At 44.4% G+C, this 21,773-nt stretch overlaps 1 protein-coding gene across 1 annotated transcript in view; it reads right to left on the reverse strand.

Moving 5' to 3' along the window:
- Positions 1–4,178: 4,178 nt before the first annotated feature.
- CACHD1 (cache domain containing 1) overlaps positions 4,179–21,773 on the reverse strand; it is a 141,463-nt gene continuing 123,868 nt past the window's right edge. The window contains exons 22-26 of the mRNA XM_036757767.1: positions 20,887–21,038; positions 17,399–17,560; positions 15,780–15,857; positions 14,117–14,218; positions 4,179–5,984 (exon numbers count right to left, since the gene is read on the reverse strand). Of these exons, the coding sequence (XP_036613662.1) occupies positions 5,746–5,984; positions 14,117–14,218; positions 15,780–15,857; positions 17,399–17,560; positions 20,887–21,038 (733 nt within the window). The 3' untranslated portion in view covers positions 4,179–5,745. The remainder of the gene's footprint in view (positions 5,985–14,116; positions 14,219–15,779; positions 15,858–17,398; positions 17,561–20,886; positions 21,039–21,773) is intronic.

The following is a 21,773-nucleotide window of genomic DNA, read 5'->3' on the forward strand; positions in this document are numbered from 1 at the left end:
GAAGAGGAGGGAAAAGAAGAGGGAGAAGAAGAAGAAGAAGAAGAAGAAGAAGAAGAAGAAGAAGAAGAAGAAGAAGAAGAAGAAGGAGAAGAAGGAGAAGAAGGAGAAGAAGGAGAAGAAGGAGAAGAAGGAGAAGAAGGAGAAGAAGGAGAAGAAGGAGAAGAAGGAGAAGAAGGAGAAGAAGGAGAAGAAGAAGAAGAAGAAGAAGAAGAAGAAGAAGAAGAAGAAGAAGAAGAAGAAGAAGAAGAAGAAGAAGAAGAAGAAGAAGAAGAAGAAGAAGAAGGAGAAAATATGTGAACTGGTGGTTTTTTTGGTCCTTAGTGTGAGACTTTTACATTTATCCCTATTAAATGCCATTTATTGGGTTCATTGATCTCATCCACCAGTTCATGGGCAAATAGCCTGTTTGGTCCATGAGCTAAAAACGGTTTTTACGTTTTTAAATGATGGAAAAAAAATCCAAAGAAGAGTGACATTTTGTGATATGTGAAAATGCTGTGAAATCCAGATCTCAGCATCCATAAAGTTTTCTGGAATGCAGCCATGCCTCTTCGTTTCTGTATTATCTACTGCTGCTTTGTGCCCCAATGTCAGAGACAGAATGCACTGGGGGCTCGTGTCATTTTGCTCCGCTGTTAGCGGCTCTACAAATCGCACTTCCGGCTCTACAGCATTTCGAGGGCCTTGTATTGCACAGTTCTGTGACATCTTATTTTACTTGTGTTATCAGTGAGTACTCATCATGTCAAAAGAGAAAAAAGTTTTATTACAATTTTTCCAGTTCGCTGATGAGATTGAAATTTATCTGAATGAGAACTTTGCTCATCTATGGTTATTGAACACTTTGGAAATTAGTTTTTGCTGCAGACTTGATAATGTTTCTTAATGAATTCAACCTCAAATTACAAAACCAAAAGGCACTTAGATGCAAAACTTAGACTGCAGTAAAGTCAATTCAATGAACACAACTACCATTGTTTGAATCACAAGAAATATCAAACTTCTTTATTACTTCTCATGTTGCCAAGAGTTAAAGAAGTGAGATCTCCATTCTCCTGCACATTTGCAGTGAATGGATTTTCCAGGCCCAAGCTAATTCCCACAGTGGTTTTTGGACCTCAATGTAAGGGGGAGAAATATTCTCATGTTTCAAAATCCATTTAACTGCAGTTGAGGAGCTTCGACTTAACCTTCAAACAAAATGATTAATTTGGAGTGAAATAACATGCTAAAAGGCAGCCCTCAAGACAAGAATCTGACAGAATTCTGTCAAGGCCTTCCAAGTGATGAATACACTCCATTAAAATCATATGCTTGGAGACTGATATCAGTGTTTGGCAGTACCAATCTGTGTGAAAAGACATTTTTAAATATGAAATATGTAAAATCTCATTTCAGATCAGCCTCAACAGATGAATATTCACAACTAATTTTGAAGACTGGGAGCACTAATTTTGAACTCTAATTAAATGAAATGTTATCCCCCCAAATATTCATTCCTATTTAGTAGACCTGTATCACAAAAATTATACTCAATTATCGTATTTTGAATTTCATCAATAAAAAATCTCACAGTTTGTTCTCTCTAGTTATATAAGTAATTACATACTATCTTTGATTTCAGCTCTTGCCCTACAAAGTCTCAAGTATTTACTCTCTGGCCTTTTCTAGAAGAAGCTGGGTGACCCTTAATCTAAGCAGTCATCCCATGTGTCCGTGATTTCGCCCAGGTTTGTGTGATATACGTGCTGTCTACACCTTCTTCCAAGTGGTTTATAAAAACATTAAATAGTCCGGGGCCAAGTGCAAATCAAAGGTGATATTAAACAGTTAATGATGACCCTTTAGAGGTAGCTAGTGAACCAATAAGGAATCCCCATGTCATCTAATGTGCATCTCTCCCTCTTTTTGAGGATAGTGTGAAAAATGCTATCAAATACTTCACTACAATGTAGGTAAAGTGTGTCTTTAGCATTCATCTTATAGCCCTATCTAAAAAGGAAAGTTTAGTGTGGCATGGCCTGTCACTGAAGCCTCTTTGTAATCATTGGCTGAATTCAATAATCTATTTCTTTGATAATTTCCAGCACAACAATAACATCATGTTATATCATTATCATTGCTTATCTAGACATTTCCCAGTAACTAACTGGATGTATAGGTTGTCTCCAGTGTAGCCACAAAGATGTTTGTATAGGAATTTCTTATGTTTTATAACATATTGTTACACGTAATCACTATAACAAATGACTTTTCATTCATTCTTTTAATTACATTAATCCCAGCAGAGAGAATCAGAGTAAAAAGGGTGGTACTGGTTTCTGTTACTTTTCTTGAATTGCTATATTAGGTTCCAGAAGGATCACTTCAATTTCCAACTGTGCCAGCAGCACAATGATGTGCCTCCTTTCCCGAAGCTGCACCAACATGGAATTTTATTATTTAACTTTTTTTTTTTTTGCCAATTTGGTGGGTGCCCAGCAGGATCTCAAACCTGCTTTCATTCACATTCCCTTGATTCTAAGCCCATGCCTGAATTAGAATTCCTTCTAGACGTGCCCTGAACAGCTGAACCTCTGCTCTGACTGCCAGTGACAGGGAACTCACAACCTCTATGGTGGCCCTTTGAACTCTGGAGCACACTTAAGTTAGAAAGTTTTTTTCTGATGTTGAACTGATACCTTCATCTCTATGTATATGCAAGGGATATCTTTTCTGTTGTTCATTTCTTCCTTCATTTCTGTCAAAACTTGTGAAATTGTTTGTGGAGATCTCTCTTCTCACCTTTTAAGTTAATAAACTGATATTTTATGCATTTTTGGTCATTGTCACTTCCATGGGTTCCTTCAAGATCCAATTCAAGCCAGACCTTCTGCAGGGGGCTTTCTCAACACCCCACCCTCACTCGCATTTGCTTTCTCCTCTGAAATATGCTTTGCCCATGTACTCTGCATGGCTCTTGTATGTTACATGATGAGATCACTGAGAATAAGATGGTCTTTTAATTTTGTGTCCCTACTGCTTAGCACATAGGTATTTAATAAATGTTTGACTCTTATCTCCCCCATTAGAATGTGACATCCTTGAGGGTAGAAACCATTTTTCTGGTCTTTCTGTGTATCCCTAGCACTTAGCACAGTGTCTTGCATGCAGTGTTTAATAAATGCCATTTGAATAACTTTTAGTAAATTCTCCTGCCTGTATTAGCACATGAAAAGTTGAAGATTTTGTGGTATTCCTTCATATTCTACCAACTTATAAAAGTAATTTCATCATCCTCTTTCTTAACCCAGTGTAAATCAACTGTTTGCTGACTCTGTGATCTCTATCACACAGGTTTATTGGTGTTGTCTTATGTGGGTACAGGTTACAACCAACCCGTGGTTCTTGAATATTCCTTCCTAAATCTTGCATGAGGAGGATGGACAATAGCTGGCATGCTCAGTATCTTCCTTCAGGACTTTAAAAACAGTTCCTGGGTGCCAGTACACCAGTTGGGTGGGCCATCTGTTCTCCTGTGCTCTCATCATATAACCCACCCACCTCCATTTTCCTGGATGGTGGGCAAGTCATTATTTGTCCTCAGCGCCATTTTCATCAATCGCATTTCTCCATGGCATGCTATGATTCACAAGGCATTGAGCATATGGTATAAACATTTACCTTCCTTTCCTCCAAAGTGAAGAACAGGTAACTCTTACCTCTACACTATAAATTCCTTTCTGGTCTAGTCTTTGGATGATTTTAATACTTGTCTCAGTGATGCTTTTCTTTTGAAAACCTAAGATTCCCAGCCTTGAAGGAATATTTTTGCATTCCACTAGGAGCCCAGCTTTAGAAAAGGACATGGAGTGGAATTGGTGGTAGTGATGGAGGCAGGAATTAGGGGACTTGCCAACTATCTCCCTGGCCAGAGGAGAATCCCTGCTTTTATTTAAATGATAATGAATTAGCTAGGCAGAACAGGCTATGGATATACATTTTTAATAGAAGTTTTAAAATTTCATCTTACTGTATTCTGAAGAGTAGTCATCATTTCAAAATCAGAAGCCCCCAAACTGGCCCATGGGCAATACCGCTGGAGTTCCTTTGTGAAGTAGCAAATTTGAAAAGATGTTGTAATTTGTCCCCAAGTACCAGGGGCTGAGTTAACAAATCACACTACAGAGTCAAAACAATCTACTAAACCCGCCTTTATATACAGTTTATTTCACTAGAGACTGCAATTTTATACACAGTATAAAGGGGCTTCTGGATAGCACACATATAGTTACTGACTGTACTCCTTAAGAACCACATTTTACATTATACAGAATTAAGTACCCTATCATTAAAACAGTATTCCGTGACTTAAAAAAACAAAACAAAACCCTACATATAAATGAGATTTACCATATGCACTGTGCAACTGTTTTTATAACATAGCTGAATCACCAAATGTGAATTTAAAATACAACACTGTTATTAGACCATTAATTTTCCATTGGGATGTTCCATGTTGTATTAGACAGATCTGATTAATCCCTGTATGAATCTCGAAATAGTGTTAAGTTCCAGGTAATTGGCAGCAGCTTCTAATTAAGATTTCAAATGAAATCTTTTATAAGGAGCAGAATTTTACAGCACATTGCTTTATTCTCTGCTGGTGTAGCCAATAGCCTCCGAATCAAAATAGGATGTGTGATTTTCATTTATGGATCGCCTAGTGATCAGCCACAAGATGAAGCCTTTGCTTCTCTTGCTGGAGAGGCTCCCAGGGTGGTACTTGGATCTCTTGGGGTGGGGTCAGCAACCTGGGGAAAAGTCGAGCTTGGAGAGTTCCAAAGAAGATACCTAGGACTCTGGATGATTCTTCTGATTCTCTTTTGCCCCTGCCTATGCCCATCAAACACACAGAAAGAATACTGCATTAGAACTCATGATGTCTGCTCTTGCAAAACAATGTAATAACGAATATGCATGTAAACAAGTCCGAAGGATTTCTTCATTTTCCCACTTTGCAGAGTGGGGCAGTGGGAGTGTATCAGATAAGTGAGCAAGAGAGTTCCTTGAGGAAAGAACTGCTTCACTGTCGCACAAAAAACAGCAATTATATTTGTGGATAATTGCAACCAAGTCTTCTCCCTCTCTCCCCGCCCTTCCCAAAGGTCATGAATGTTTGTAAATTCAATAAATAGTAGAAAAATAATCCTTTACTTAGAAATTTTGAGATGCATTGTTTCAACCCTATCCTTGTGGGTCCCATTTAGCAAATGCCAGCTCAATGAACCTTTTAGAAACCAAGTAGAATCTTGGGAAACAAACAAGCAAACCCAACCGGTTGTACGTAACAGCTGGACATCTTGCCTTCCTGGGTCCTGGCTCTCATGGATTTACACTCTTCCAGTTAAGGAAAGCTGCACGGCCCTGGCTCCTCAACACATTCCTCTGGCTCCACTTGACGAGGGCTTTGAGAGTTTCATCCCTGTGTTTGGAGCTCTGCCTTCTCTCCTGTTTTATTCATGTTATGGCAGGTCCATTAATCAGACTATTTCCCTCCACTTCCAAGCCAGCCTTACACTCTCCTAAATGCAATTTGTTGTTCTTAACCATTTCAAAACAAGCAGGAAATGAGTATGATGACTCCTAGTAACACCAGCTGTCTCTTCAACATGAATTTCCATCCTCCACAGCCCACCTCCACCCCAGCCCCTCTCTCCATTTTCTCTTCCATCTTTTCTTCTCTTCAAGGGGAAGATGAGGTTGTCAGCATTCTGCATCCACAGTATGTACTGTCACTGCTGCCTGTAAGTGGTGGTTGTGATGGAGGGTAGGGTGGTGTAGTCGATAGTGGTGGAACTTGTGGCTTAGCAGGGCTGCTGTCTGGGGAGGTGTGTCGAGATCTAAATCCTCATCATGGTTTCCAACATCGACTCCGGCTGACAATGGGTCATTGTTACCCGGAGGATTTTCACTATCTTCTTGAGGACTCATGGTGCTATAACCTGGAGAAGAAATAAAAAGAAATTAGAAACAAAAATCCCTTCCTCTTCTACCCCTCTTTATATATAAGTGAATCAGGTTGTTTATACCTAGCTCTCATCTCTCTACAGAGCTCCCACTCTGCATCATCAATTGCCTGCTAGACAATTCCACTTGGTTGTCCAAGGGGCATCTCCAATCCAGTCCATCCAAAGTGACACTCATCTTTCCTCCAAATGCCCTCCTCATAATGTCCCAATTTTTGTCCAGGGCACCACAATTCTTTCAGTTGTCCAAGTTTGCAACCTTGGAGTCATTTTCCACTCTTCACTCTCAGTCACCACCTCCCTACATCCTTTGAGGGTGTAATTGATTCCACCTTCCTGGCACCTTTCATAGCTGTCCCTTCTCCATTCACTTGACTACCACCATGACTCATGTTCTCATGACCTCTCCCTTGTATACTGCAAGAGAGTCCTAATTGGTCTCTCTGCCTCCAGGTTCTCCCTTCTTTAATCCATGCTCTATACAGCTACCAAAGGGATAACCCTCAAGAGTAGACCTGACCATGTCACTCCCCTCCTTAAGAAGTTTTGTTGTTCAGTTTTTTCAGTTGTGTCCAACTCTCCCTGACCCCAGACCCCACCTGGGTTTTTCTTGGCAAGGATACTTGAGTGGTTTGCCATTTTCTTCTCCAGCTCATTTTGCAGATGAGGAAACTGAGGCAAACAGGGTTAAGTGACTTGCCAAGGGTCAACCAGCTAGTGAGGGTTTTGGAGTGATTTCATCTGACTCTCCATTGTGTACTTACTTTACATTTCAGCCAAGCTGGGGTCCTTGCTGTTCTCCCCATTGTGATACCACATCCAGCCTCCATCACTTCTGGCACATGCTGTGACCCCATCCATGACTGGGAAGATTTTTCCTCCTTCCTTCCACTCCTGGAAGTCTCAGCTCCCTTCCAGGGCCACATTCTCCTTGTGTTCCCCACCCCCAATTCTTCACCTTTGCTTTGCATTGGTTTATAGGAAGAATGTACAACATAGAGTTATGGGAGCTGGGTTCTAGTCCTAGTCCTGCCACTTGCACATTGGGTAACTGTTGGCAAACCACAACCTCTTTGGGCCTCAGTTTCTCCATCTAAAAATGAAGGGGCTGCACTGAATAGCCTCTAAGGTCCCTCCCAGGTCTAGCTTGAAGTCCAGAGGCTGATGGACACATTGTTTTCCCAGCATAATGTAAACTCAGGGAGGGCAGAGACTATTTATTTTTGTCTTTGTGTCCACAGTCAACAGACATTTATTAGGCAGCTACCATGTGGTAGGTGCTGGAATATAAAGAAAGGCAGAAAATTCCCTGCTCTCAAGAAGCTTCCATTCTAATGGGGAAGACAACATCCAAACAACTACATACATATAAGAAATAGCAAGGCTAAATTGGGAAGAGTCTCAGTGGGAAGACACTATCAGTGTGGGAGGGCTTCTTGCACAAGGAGGGACTTCAGTGGAGACCCAAAGGAAGCCAGGGAAGCCCAGAGGCTGAGCCAAGGAGGCTTGGGGGACAGCTGGGCCAAATCCTCCTAAGTAAGAAGGAGGAGCGTCCTGTGCGAGTAACAGTAAGAAGGCTGGTGTCACTGAATCCCACAGTCTATGGGGCTTAGTAAGGTCTAAGAAGATTGGAAAGCCAGGCTCATAAAGGGCTTTGAAAGCAAAGCAGAGGATCTTATGTTTGCTTCTGGAGGTAATGATAATAGGGGATCCCTGGAGTTTACCGAATAGAGGGGACACAAACAGACTTCTGCTTTGTGAAGAGCAATATGGTGGCTGAATGGAGGATGGACTGGAGCAGTGAGAGGCTTGAGAAAAGATGACCACCCAGCAGCTATCATAATAGTTCAGACTTGAGGTGACGAGGCTTAAACCAGGGTGGCAGCAATGTCAGAGAAGAGAAGGGGGAGTATTTAAGAGACATTGAGGCAGAAATGACAAGAGTTGACATTGATTGGATATGGGGGGTGGTGAGGGTGAAGAATTCAGGAAGACATCTAGTTTGGGAGCCTGGGTGGATGAACGGTGGTACCAACACTAATAGGAAAGCTAGGAAGAGGCCAGCATTTTGTGGGGGAGGTAGATAATGAGGTCAAGTTTTAGACAGATTGAGTTGAAGATGTCAACAGGACATCAAGTTTGAAATGTCCAATAGGCAATTGGAGATGTGAGACTGGAGGTCAGGGTTGAACAAAATTGATCTCAGAATCCACACAGTAGGCACTTAATACATGCTTGTTAAAATGAACCAGATTTTCAAGTGAGTTATTTTAAAAGAAACCAGTGAAGTGCAATGAATATTTTCAAAGAAAAGTCTACAGATTCAGGTCAGGCTAAGAAAAGTACCTGGAGGGCAGAGGCCTGCCCGCCTTTGAATCTTTATCACCAGCAAAGTAACTCCACACTGGAGGCTGATGGAGAGCCAGCTAGTGAACCAATCAGCTATTCTCTGTTTAAGCTAGCTCCCCCTGTTTAAAGATTCATCCTTTTTGGTATTCTAAGGAATATCTTTGAAAAGAAAATGGTCTTGCTGATCAAAGGATTCAATTTCCAAGATCCTGACACATTTTTAAATATTGCAAAAAAAAAATCCCTTTCAAAGTTTCCAGAAGCGACAAGCTATGAATATTGCTACCGCATTCACAGTTAGCATCAATCAGCTTCTCTGAGAGGCTGCAGAATTGATGCATTCGCAGACAGCTGAGCAGAAGGGGTTTGTGGCTGAAAATACAGGCCCACACAGAGACAAAGAAGGCAATTTTCTCTCTCCAGGCAAACGTCAGAAAGGCCTTTTCGATAGTACAGAAAACACCTTAGCATTAGGACTCGAAGGCGACTGTTTTCTTTGGGTTTTTATTCAAGGTAGCTGAAAAGTGAGTCTTTCAATGTCAATCACACCTCAGGCCTGAAAAGAAAAACACATGGAAATTCCAATCCAGGTGGTTTGAGATAACATTAAAAATGACTGGAAACCACATCAGATGAGATAACACATATTCAGACCTGAAAGGGCTATGGTATTGTTATTATTAATAACGATTATCAGCACTGCTAATGATACAATCCCCACAGGAAGGGGGCAGAGCAGATTCAGGAGAGGCTGTGGGATGGAATGGAATCTGGCCCCTTAGACAAGTCACCCGTAATGAAGGCTTGGATCGTTGGAACTGTTTTTAGCCTTGATTGTCCCAAGGAGTCCTTGGCCAATCTGGCAAAGCCTATGGATCCCTTCTCAGAAATAATGCTTTTAAATGCATCAAATAAAATACAGAAGTCCGTGACTTCCCCTCCCCCCTCCCAGGTTACAAGCCTTGAAGTACAGGAACTCCACAGTCCTTTTCTATCTTTGATTCTATTAAAGGTCATGTATGTTGATGGCAAATACTTAGTGGAAAAAAAAACAGCAACAGAAACCCCTGCAAATCCCTTGTAGTTGGCACATGAGCCCAGTTTCGGCAGGTGCCCTGGCTTAGGGATTTTACCTCCAGAACCAGCTCTGCCTCTGTTCCCTTCTTTCCACTCCCATGGCCAGCACCCTGGCTCAGGCCCTTTGCCTCCTGCCCTGACTGCTGCCGGACGCTCCCACTGGGTCTCCTGCCTAAAGCCTCGCCCCTCCTCTGACCCAGGGTTTGTGCAACTTCCATAGTGAAGATCCATGAAGCGCAGGCCTGACTGGGCAGTCTCAATTTTAAGAAGCTTCAGTGCTTCCTATCGCCTTGCAGACAATAATAATGATTAAAAACCAATGTTAATAATAATTCTAACAGTGAGAGATAGAATTTGTATAGGGCTTTGAGGTTTGCAAGGCACTTCCCATGTTTATTCACGTGACCTTTACAACCTCCTTGGGAGGTAAGTGCTGTTATCACCCTCATTTTGTGTCTTTTTTTATTTTTTGGAGGGGGAAGGCAGGGCAATGGGGGTTAAGTGACTTGCCCAAGGTCACACAGCTAGTAAGTGTGCCAAATGTCTGAGGCTGGATTTGAACTCGGGTCCTCCTGCCTCCAAGGCTGGCACTCTACTCACTGCACCACCTAGCTGCCCCTATCAGCCTCATTTTACAGATGAAGAAACTGAGTCACAAAGAGACTACGTGATGCCAAGTCATACAACTAGTAAGTGTCTGAGGAAAGATTTGAACCCAGGTATTCCTACAAAACTCTCGTTTGGCCCTTAAACCCTTCACAATCTGGATCCAACATGCTTTCTCCTTGATTTCCCATCACTCCCCTCAATGCAGTGTATGTTGTATCTGATGTGGTCTGTCTGTGCTTTCCTATACAGAACATTCTCCAGCCTCCACGCATTTGCACTCGCAGTTAAATGTGCACCCTGGAAGGCTCTCCCTCTTCACTTCCCCTTTGTGGCATCCTTTGTCCCCTGCAAGGATCACTCAAGTGTTGCCAGCTGCTTGAGGCCTTTTCTGGTCTCCTGTGACCTGATCTGATGTTCTCTTTCCAGTATAGCCACCCCATATTTATCCTACTGAGTCTACAGGGTGGTTGTGAGCAGTGCACTTGGTGCAGCTAGAAAGGGGAGTATAAATGGCAGCTATCATTCTAAAAAAAAAATCAAGAATCTTTTTCTCAAGAAACTGCGTTGTTTGTTGTCTATTGTTTCATTTCCCAGAAGGTCAATACATTGGAAGAGTTGAGGACTTGCTCCAAGGAGGGCCCCCAAATCATCACAGCCTCCAGCCTTGGGGTCAAAGGCACAAAGGTCTGTGCTTCCAAGAGCTCAGAGCTAGGGAACCACGCTCCATGTGACAGCTTCATCCCCAGCCCTCCTAAGTGAGCTCTCACCTTACATTTCCAGGGCCCAGACCTCTGAGTGGCTTCCCTGGGGTCCCCTCATCATGCCATCTGCCATCTGACCATCCTCATCCTTTCCCACCTGAAACCATACTCTGCCTTGGACTTCATAAGTCAAGTGAGCTGTAGCCTTATCTGGCCAGGGTTTCAGCTTTCGCTCCACTTTCTGGCTGTCTCTTCAGCATCCCTTGGTGCAATCCCCACCCCTGCCCCCACTTCCCAGGACCCTCTATGGGTTGTCTTCCTCCATTAGAATGTAAGCATCCTGAAAGCAGGGCTCTTTACTTATGTCCTCAGTGCTTAGTCCAGAGCCTGGCACATAGTAGGCATTCAGTGGCCCACTGGATGTCTCCTTCAGGATGTGCCCTTAGCATCTCAAGCTCAACCTGTCCAAAGTGGAAACTACCCTCTTTGTCCCTAAACCCATCTCTAGTCTAATTTTCCCTTTCCCTGTTGAGGGCACCACTATTCTTCCATCTCCCAGATTCATCTGCCATTCTTGACTCTTCCCTCTTCTCTCTACCCCACCCCCATATCCAATCAGTTCTCACTTCTATCTAAATTTTATATATATGTACGTGTGGATGCATACATGTGCGTATATCTATCTATCTACATGTTTGTTCCCTCTTAAAATTCTTTGTGGTTACTTCTGTAATCTCCCAAGTACGTAGTAGATACTTACCAGATGCCTGTGGCCTGATTTTAAACACCCTCTACCCCCACCAGCAGAACAGTGAGAACAAGGACTGCTTTATTCCCAATACTCTGCATATAGTAGGTGCTTAATAAAAGCTTGTTGAATTGAATTTTGTCAAGTCCCTGAACACTTTCTCTCTGCTGTAGTTTTAGGGATAGGGAACTCCCAAGGGAAGAATCACCCTCTGCCAGCCTAGGCAGGCCCCTTCTTTGTAAATGAGAGTGCTAGGATACTGCCCAGGGCACAGGTGGGTTCTGACTCATCCAGAGTTACGCCTCAGTATGGGATGGGCAAGACTTGAACGGAAGGCCTTCTACCCTGTCCACTGTACCACACTGACATGCTTAGACATCTGAGTGAAGATCCGGAGCCAATGAGAGGCAGCAGGAACCTCTTCCAGAAATCAGCACTAAATGAGGGGGTCCACTCTGCCCCCCCCGGCAGTCCTGGGCTCCAGAATCAGCCCCAACCGTACTTCTGACCCAGCTAATGGAGAGACAGGAGCATCAGAGGCTCAAGGTGACAGATTTCTGGAGGGCCCTTGGGACCACCTGGCCTGCCACTGTCTCCAACCCACAATGAGCTCTTTTCCATGCCTTAGGGGGAAGAGGCAGCCAATGGCTGGGATAAAAGAAGGGGAATGCAAAGCTCCAGCCAGGTTCTCTCTCTCTCTCTCTCTCTCTCTCTCTCTCTCTCTGCCTGGTGCCTTCCACCTGCTTCCTTTCCCTCAGTCACTAAGACAAGGAGGCGGTGAATGGGCCATCTTAGATTTGACTCTGGGCTCTATCAGGCACCTGCAGAATTTCTGCTGGCGGTGGGGGCCACAGCAGACTAGGAGGAGGTGGCGGGGCGGAGAGGACAGTTCCCTATTTCTTCTAAATTTGAGCTAGCGTTCTTGGACATGACCAATCCCAAACCAGGCTCTTTCAAAGGATGGTCATTATGCTCATTTCATGGACCAGAACTTGGGACATTATTCCTGAAAGTGATGCGGTCCGTACCATGTGAAGTTCAGTTCGTTTTCAGGGTCTCAATGGTCTGTTTATGGACCCAGCACTTTGGAGGCAGAAGGGATCTTGGAATAGGAATGTCATTTTTTAAAGTCGAGACTCTAATTTACAAAATGAAGCTGAGCATTACTTTTCTTTTCCCCAACTTATCTGAATTAGATCTCTGTCTTCTATTTTGCTGCTAGGGTTTTCCGACCATTATATTAAGTCCATTCAGCTCAATGAGTATCATTTAAGCAGCTACTACTATGCCTGAAACAGGCCTGCCCTTGAGGAAACTGCCTCCCTTCGGGGCAATATGATGTACACAGAGAATTTAATACTAAATACAGGGTGTTCCCTCAAAGTCTTGATGCAGTTTTAAACTATAAGCCTCAAAGTGAAGGGATATTTTAAGAGGTGGGGGTGAGGAAGGGTGGCATCCTCAGCAAGGGGGCACAGCCTGTGCAAAGGAGCAGAGGAGGGAGATGAGCTATTGAGGGGCAGGGGTGGAGGAGAAGAGCAGGCAGGCCAGTTTGGCTACATGTCCAATGCCCAAGGGAGCTGCCCTGACAGGATCTCAGAGGTTACCTAGTCCTTAGCAAGACCCCTCACTATAATACCTTCAAATATTTATTCAGGCTCAGCTGGAATACTTCCAGGAAAAGAGAGTCCACTAACTCCAAGGAAGCACAATCCACTTTAGGGGTAATGCTAACTAGAGGGAATGTTCCTTTGTAGTGAATTGAAATCTGTCTGTGTAACTATCCTACATGTCTGGCATGTTCTTCCCTGCCCCCCACCCCCCGGTGCCTAGCACAGTGCTTGGTAGATGAATGCTTGTCCAATTGAACTGAATCACTCTGCAGGTCACAGAACAGACTCCCCAACTAGAGCCACAAGCAAGCATGACCCTCAAGTCCAGGTCCAGCTTGGGGCTCTTTGTCTGAAGGATGCTGACATGATAGGACTGGCCACAGGCAGCAGTGACAAGCTTAATAACTGTTTACTGAGTGAATGAATCCTGGTGTTTGGGCCAATTAGCAATGCTGGGGGATGGGTCACTGTCTAGCCTAGGGGCCCGATGAGCTTGAGGTCTATGAGTCAGTCACTGTTTCACAGGGGCCAAGTAGATGAGTGTCTGAGGCAGGATTTAGTTCCAGGTATTCTGGGCTTCAATTCCAGGATGCCCTCAGTGTGGCCACCCACTGCCCTCATGGATCAGCTGAAGGGGTTCAGTGAAGACATCTTGAGTAGAGAGAAAATATTTCTAGAGAAAACCTGAATGGGCGCTCCTTGAGGGCAGAGCCTGGTTTCTCCTTCCTGTGTCTCCCCAGCAGCTGGCACTGGTCCTGTGCTCAATGATACATGCTTGGTGACTGACCCTGGGACATACCTGCCTGCTTAGGGGGTCCTCTGGACTACTAAGCACCATCATTTCTCTGGGTTGCTGAGGATTAGTTACGAGCAAACTGACAGAATTCTACAGCTGGACAGTGTCTTGGTGGATGCCACATCATAAGAGTTTACCTAAGGACATTTCAGGAATGAACAAAGAGGTCTGAGTGTAGACACACTGAGACCCACAGCTAAGACCACGGGCCTTACCGTGGTCACTCTCTGTCCCAGATCGACCCCAGTATCGACGTCTCCTTTCTGGGCTGTGTGCGTGGCGTTCGATCACCGCTGCTATAAATCGAGTGTTGCTGACTGGAGAGACAAGGACAATTTATTTTTACTCACACAGGCTATTTCTTTATAATCCCAAGTCCGTGTATTTTCCCCAGTGGGCTCATTGAATGCTAGGGCAGCTGAGCTTTTGAAGGCTGGAAACGCCAAGGATTGTGGTGAGCAGAAGACAATTTCTATTTTGGAAAAGGGAGGTGGAAAAACATCTTTAAGGAGGCATCAGATATGAAGCCTGAGGACCGGCCAGATTTAGGGACATGGATTTGGAGAGAGAAAGTCCCCCAGAAATCATTTAGCCCACACTACTCTTCTTATCAATGGGTGAAATGAGACCCAGGACCGACATCACCTGGGCAGTAAGTCAAAGGGCTAGAATTTGAACCTGGTCCCCTGACTCCAAATCCAGGACTCTGGACACAATCCCAAACTGTTCCATTATCTTTGGCTTTCTGATATTAGGATCACAGGCCTTGCAAATGAAAGTGACCTTAGAGATGAATCTAGTTCTAACCTCCTTCTTTATAGTTAAGGAAATGGAGTATAGAGGGGGAAGGACTTCACTAAGGTCATGCAGCTACAAATGAGATAACAGCATCATAACATCATAATAACATCTGGCATTTAGATGGAGCTTTAAGGATGGCACAGTGCTGACCTTCACACCGACCTTGGGAGGTGGGCACCACGATTATCCTTATTATTATTATTAGAGATGAGGAAATACAGGAAAGCAGAGGTAAAGTGAGTTGTTCAGGGTCACATGACTAGGCAGTGTCTAAGGTAGGATTTAAATTCAGTCTTTCAACTCCAACTCAAGTGCTCTCCATGGCACCACTTAGCTGCCCATTCTCATTATTCATGGGTCATAAATGGGAAAGGATGGAGGATGCCATCTGGTCCAACTCCTTTATTTTCCACAGAAGGAGGTTCAGAGAAGTCCTGTCACTCATCTCAAGTCATTCAGGTGGTGTCTGAGACAGGATTTGAATTCTAGTCCTCTGACTTCAGAACCAACCCCTTTTCCCTGACCTGGAAATGGAAGAGACTTTGGAGAGGAATTGAATCCACTTCCTTTGTTGTACACGTAAGGAACGGAATGGAGCCCAGGGATGGGGAGCCTGGCCTAGCGTCATGGAGGGGCAGAGCCAGGTTTTGAATACAAGTCTTAGAAATCCATATCACACATCTTATCACTTCCTTCAGTGAATGAAGCTCTCTCAGCTAAAAATGATTCTTTTCTTTTTCCTGGCACATCTATCGAAGTCGTCAAAAAGAAGGGCACATTCTAAAGTGCCAGATTAGGAAAGAAATGAAGAAGCAGGAATTCACAGCATGCTATTTTATTAGCTTAGCATGAAGCAAGCAATGAAAGAAGAACTAAAGATTCACTCAATTCTTCAAGATTTTCCAAACAAAATAAAGTCACTCCCTCAGCCTTAACTTGGGGAGAAACAAGAGCAAATAACTAAAACCCCTGAGTCTGAGCATCTCCAATTGGAAAGTGAGACCAGAGCTTGGAGGAAGGGTGAGAGCCCTGATCGGGGTCCCATCAGGCAATCAGACAAGGGAGTGGCATACTTACTGATGCCTCGGTCTTCGTGACTGTCATCATCTCTTTCATCTCTGTCATTCTCCAGGTTGGACATCCGCACTGACATTTCTATCCAGCAATAAAAACAGAAAGACTTTTGGTCAATAAACTCCTTGCTTTAATGCCCTGCTGGACAGTAGTGCTTTGCCAAGTGGGAGGGAGAGCTCTCTGGGAGGAGGATGAGTGGATTCTCAGGGCCATCTGGGTAGGAGGTGGTGGGGAGGAGAGGAAAGAGATGTAAGACACCCATTGGACTTCCAACTGCTTCCCAAAGACCTCTCCATAAAGGGAATAAAGTCAGTGGGAGGGACAAGGGATGGAGCATTCTACCTACCCACCAGCCCAGAGAGCTAGACATGGAAGGAGAGAGCTACAGTGAAAACCTGGATTGGTCTGAAAAGCCCCTGGTGACTCTTTCCAGAGCATTTTCCCAGAAGCCCATTTTTAGAGATAAAAAGTCAAACAATAAAGTAACGCTGGGTGATCATGATCTCTCGGCTACCCCCCATTGTGTTTGGTCTTGGGTTGGTGAGTTCATCAGTAGAGGGAGCTCCCTTTGGGGAAGCTGCTTTGGATCAGGAACCCATTTGGAACTTCTATCTAGTCTTAGGTTTCCAAGGCACAATGACAGCAGATGTGACATGTGCATTGTCACCCAGTCAGTCAGTGTTACAGGAAGGACTAGAACTCAGGTCTCTCTGACTTCAGGAGACCTCCATCTCCATACCACCCTCACCAAGGTAGATGCTACTTAAAAAAGCAGCAAGGCTTGGTATAAAAATTCTAGTTTAGAAATCAGGAGATCTAGGCTTGAGTTTGGGCTCACCATGAGGCCTTGGGTAAATCACTTCCCTTTCTCTGGGTCTCAATGGTCCTATCTGTAAAATGACAGGCTTCGATTATATCCAGGATCTAGTTCTAAGAGTGACAAAGAAGTCTAATTTTCTGTTAACACTGGTGCTGCCAGGGGGCAGAGCAGGGGCAAAACCAAGCTGTAACAGGCTAATCACATGAATGCCATGCAGTCATGTCTTAAATAAGATGCCCAGCAGTAGATACCTGTAATAACAAGATGGCCACAAGGTCTGCCACTCTGGGGAGACATAATGCCCAAGTGTTCTGAGTCACCAGCCTGGCATAATAGCATGGGCAGCACCTTTCATCCAGGACAGAGGAAAGAATGCTTCCAGTGGTATTTGAGATCTCTGCCTGAGCAGAGAATCCTATCAAGGGCTGATTGGCACCAGATGAGAAGGGACAAGATGGAGGTGGGGGAGCCTCTGGAAAAGCAAAATAAAGCTCTCAGCAAAGCCTCATGGGGCTCACACTTGAAAGGAATTAGGAGAAGATGCAAAGGGAAAATGAAAACCAGACGTCAAGCAGGTAAACATTTGCATCTGCATAGAAAATAGACCCACAGCACTAGTACTGCAATTTTCCTGGTTATTCCTACTCCCAGACATTAATTAAATGTTTAAGTCTGGAACAACTGGGTATGCTGATTACAGCTTTCCTTGGACCAGTCTGAGAGGCCAATTTCTGGGATGTGTATGGGCAGCTGGATGAAGCCCTCTGTACTATCAGGGTCTGGGTGAGAGACTTTAGCTTACCCTGGGCAGCCAGAGGAGACATATGCTGATGGCTTCGGCGGTGAATCTGATGGCGGTAGGCGTAGACGGCCAAGACGAGTACCATGATGCATCCCATGATCCCCCCAGCAACTGGTCCCACGGGGGCACTCTTGACCATGTTCAAAGTAATCACTTCATCACCTTTGGTAAAAAACCAACAGATGCCACATAAATGTCATATAATGGAAGGATGAAGCAGAAGAAAGAAAAGGTCAAGGAGTATCTTATCTCAACAGGATATTGGAGTATTTGCTCTGTGTCATCTGGTCACTCCCAGCCTAAACTACAGGACCCCCTTGCTGGTACCCCAGAGCAACAAGGGGGAAGGAGGAGCAGAATGGGTAGGTAGGGATACTGAGTGATAAAAGTAATTAAATGGCTGAAAATCCCCAACAGAGCTTTGCATGGAGACTGAACCAGGAGCGAGGCTTAGAATGTCATGATATTTTAACAGGCTAGCATGCTGGGCCAGATCTAGCTTAGTTTAAGAGGGATCAATGTAAAGTCTTACACTTGGGATCTAAAAATTCACTTCCCAAAACCAAGTTGAAGGCAAGTGTGCCCATTTCCATTCTGAAAATGATTCAAGTCTTCCCTCATCCTGGACAGCAGGTTCAATGATACCAGGGCCAGGGCTTGCCACATTGTCATAGGTTGGATTTTTAATAAAGAATGGTGGTTGATTGATCAATGGGGATTAACTGTGTGGAATGATAGCCAAGGAAAGCTAATATGGTCTTAGGTTGTATCAGGAATGGCATTGGGTTCAGGACTAGGGAGATGAGAGTCCCTGTCTATTCTGCCCTGGTCAGACCACATCTGGAATACTGTATTCACTTCTCAAAATCACATTTTAGGAAGAATACCGAGTATCCAGGGGGATAGCCATGATGGTGATGCTCTCCAAGAACTTAATATGAAGATGGACTGGGGGGAAATGGGGACATTGAACTTGAAGTAGAGAAGACTAAGGAGGATCATGGTGGCTGTTTTCATGAATTTGAAGGAATATCATGAGGGGAGGGATTAGGATCATTCTGTTTGGCTCTGGAGGATGGAACTTGAAATAAATGTGTAGATGGTATAAATAGGCACCTTTAGGCTCGATGTCAGGGAAACTTTCTAAACAATTAGAGCTGTCCCAAAGTGGAAGGGAATGTCTCAGGAGGCAGTGAGGTCACTTGTCATAAGAGACTTTTAACAGGAAGCTTCATGACTATCTATTTGCCTTGGAAATCAGAGAAGGTATTCCTAATAGCAGGGGCCCTGAACTTATTTTCAAAAAGATCTTGATAACTGTATTTCAATGTAATTGGCTTCTGCTATAATTCTGTGTATTTAAAATCATGATTCTCCAGACTGCCTAACAAAAGCTATGAACTCCCACAGTACAGGTACAGGTGGCACTAGGTGACCCCAGAAATCCCTACTCACTCTAGACCTCTGAGCCCATGAGCCAGAAACTCGAATCCCTACCATGCCTGCCAAGCCATCGGCCAGGCTTTACCCCACATTCTCTGGAACAGAGGACTCATCGACCTCCTGAGGAAACCCTCTTCATTTCTCAGAGAGCTCTTTTTAGGAAGCTTCTCCCTCTGTTGAGCTAAAAGCCACCACCTTTAACTCCCCTCCAGGTCAGCCCTCTGGAGTTGGGCAGAATAAAGTGTGATTCCTTCACTATGTGGGAGCCCCAGAATTATGGAATCTAGGACTGTCAGAGACTGTTTGCTATTCATTGGGCCTAAATCTCTCTTCTGGCAAACTCTCCTGCTTAAAACTCTCCTTAAAGAGGTTATCATGTATCCCCAAAGTCTCCCATTTTCCAGGCTAAACATGCTCAGCTTTATCAACCAGTCCTTACTCTAGCACAGCCTTCAGTGACCTCCCCATAGGGGTGTCCTCTCTATCAGGGTGGCCTTGCCATTGGGGTGCCCTCCCCATCAGGGAGCCCTCTCCTTTGGGATGCCCACCCTAATGGAATGCCCTCTCCATCAGGGTGCCCTCTCCATAGGGGTGCCCTCTCCATCGGGATGCCCTCCCCATCAGGATGCCCTCTCCATCGGGTTGCCCTCCTTGGGAAGCTGTCCTAGTTTGTTCTTTTACCTTGTTACAATGTGCACTGAGACCAAGTCTCTCCATGTTGGTTCCCCTCCCTGCTCACATTCTACTGGAGAACTGAGCCACACTTCTCCCTTGCCATGCTCCTTCCTCATATTATATTTACACATGTCCATGTTGTATCCTCCTCACTGGACTTGAATGCTGGAGCTATTTCATTTGGTTTTGCTATCCCAGGAGCCTAGCATAGTGCAGAGTACATGATAGGTGTTTAATAACTATTTGATGACAAGGATTCAGAGTAACTTTAAAAAGAGCAATGTCATATAGTGTCATGGGGAAGCTAGGTGGCACAGTGGATAGTGTACCAGACCTGGAGTCAGGAAGACCTGAGTTCAAATCCAGCCTCAGATACTTACTAGCTGTGTGACCTTGGGCAAGTCATTTAAGCCTGTTTGTCTCAGTTTCTTCACCTATAAAATGAACTAGAGAAGGAAATGGCAAATACTCTAGTATCTTTGCCGAGAAAACCCTAAATGGGGTCACAACTGAAAAAAAATGACTAAGCAACAACAAAAGTATACTGTAAAGAGAACTGAAGTTTGAGGACTTGGATTCAAATCCTAGAACTCCTCCTACTTTCTATTGTATGCTATCTTGGTCAAGTGGCTCAACATTTCTGCACCTCAACCCTCCTTATCTGTAAAATGGGAAGGTGCACGTACCCAGGCAATCTCGACATTGATTTCTTGCTTGAAATCCTATGCTTTCCTCATTGGCTAAATCTAGGGTGAGACTAATTTCAGATTAGTGAGAAAAGTAATTAGCTGGACCTTAGATCCCATTTCCTTCCAACCCTAGTTGTCTCTGCATTGTCTTTTAGACTAGTGCAGGGCAATTTTTAAGTTCAGTGTTGGGACAAAAAAGAAAAACAAAAGGTATCTGTCTATTTGATTGGCAAGTCCCCCAGACTGACTACAGACTTCAGCCATCAGGCTCAGAGCCCAGGGGGATTATCTCCTCCCTCACTCTCATCCAAGGCCTTGCCCAAAGCAGCTGAAGTTCTCATCTGCTTTCTTGCTAGGTGGTTGGCTCACAGAGAACTTGGTGACTGGCCTGGTCAAGTTTTCTGCACCAGAAAATCCCATCTATAAAAATCTGCAGGTTCAGACAGCCTCAGCCTCATTCTTTTCCCCTGCTTTAGAAGCAACCAGCTGGGGAAGCAATTGTCTGCTCCTTGGGGGGCCTCGGCCAAAAGCAGCTGGGAGAGGGGATTAAGGAGACAGAGAAGAAGCTCATTCTGAAATGTCATTCTGAAATGTCATCCCCGTCACGTAGTCAAGACAGACAATGTCAGATGGCATTCCTCATGTGCCTCCTGCCTTGAGGCTCTGAAGTAGAGGCCTTACCGATCACACCCATGTCATCGACATAGGGGCTCTTGGCCCCCACGATCCCGCCGAAGCACTCCTTCTGAGGTGCGCAGTATGACTTGTCCAGGTGGGTCTTGCCATCACTGTCCACCATACACCACTCACAGTCCAGCACCCCAAAGCAGTCCCTGACAGAACAGGAAAGGTTTCATTTCACTACTCTATGAGATGAAAATACCCCATAGGTCCATATCTACTTCCCTCCCTCCCCACTCCAATCTCTGGTGCTTAGGGGTATGACATGTCATTGTTCGAGGGAACCATCACCTCCGTGTTTCCCCTGGTTCTCTTGAGTGTAGTGGAGGTGAGGGGGGGGCCGTCGAGGGTTAGCGAGACTTGTACACTGTCCAGAAGAGACTCTGCTGCCCATACTGCCTGATTGCCATTCTCCTTTGGCCACTGTTACCTGTGGAATCTGTGCTAATACTGGGTCCTGTCTAAGGGAGTCTCAAGCTCCCTCACCTTTTAAGGAGGTCAGAGTAAAAGCCTTCCAGGCCCCTTCTGTCCCTAGAGCAGCAATTTTTAAACCTTTCTGTCTGAGGACCCCTGCACTCTTAAAAATTATTGAGGACTCCCAAGATCTTTTGCTTATGGGTGTTACATATTTATATTTATCATATAAGGAATTAAAGCTGATAATCTTAAAAATATTAATCCATCAAAAATAACAATGATAAACTAATTGCATGTTAACATAAGTGCTTTAATAAACCATATTTCTCCAAACAAAAAACAATTTATTGAGAAGAATGGCATTGTTTTATATATTTTTCCAAATCATTTTAATGTCTGGCCAAAAAAAAGACAGCCAGACTCTCAGGGCTGGATCTGCATTTAATTGGCAGCAATATGTTTTTCTCATT

This window comes from Trichosurus vulpecula, chromosome 4 (assembly GCF_011100635.1).
Source record: "Trichosurus vulpecula isolate mTriVul1 chromosome 4, mTriVul1.pri, whole genome shotgun sequence".
Lineage (NCBI taxonomy): Eukaryota > Metazoa > Chordata > Mammalia > Diprotodontia > Phalangeridae > Trichosurus > Trichosurus vulpecula.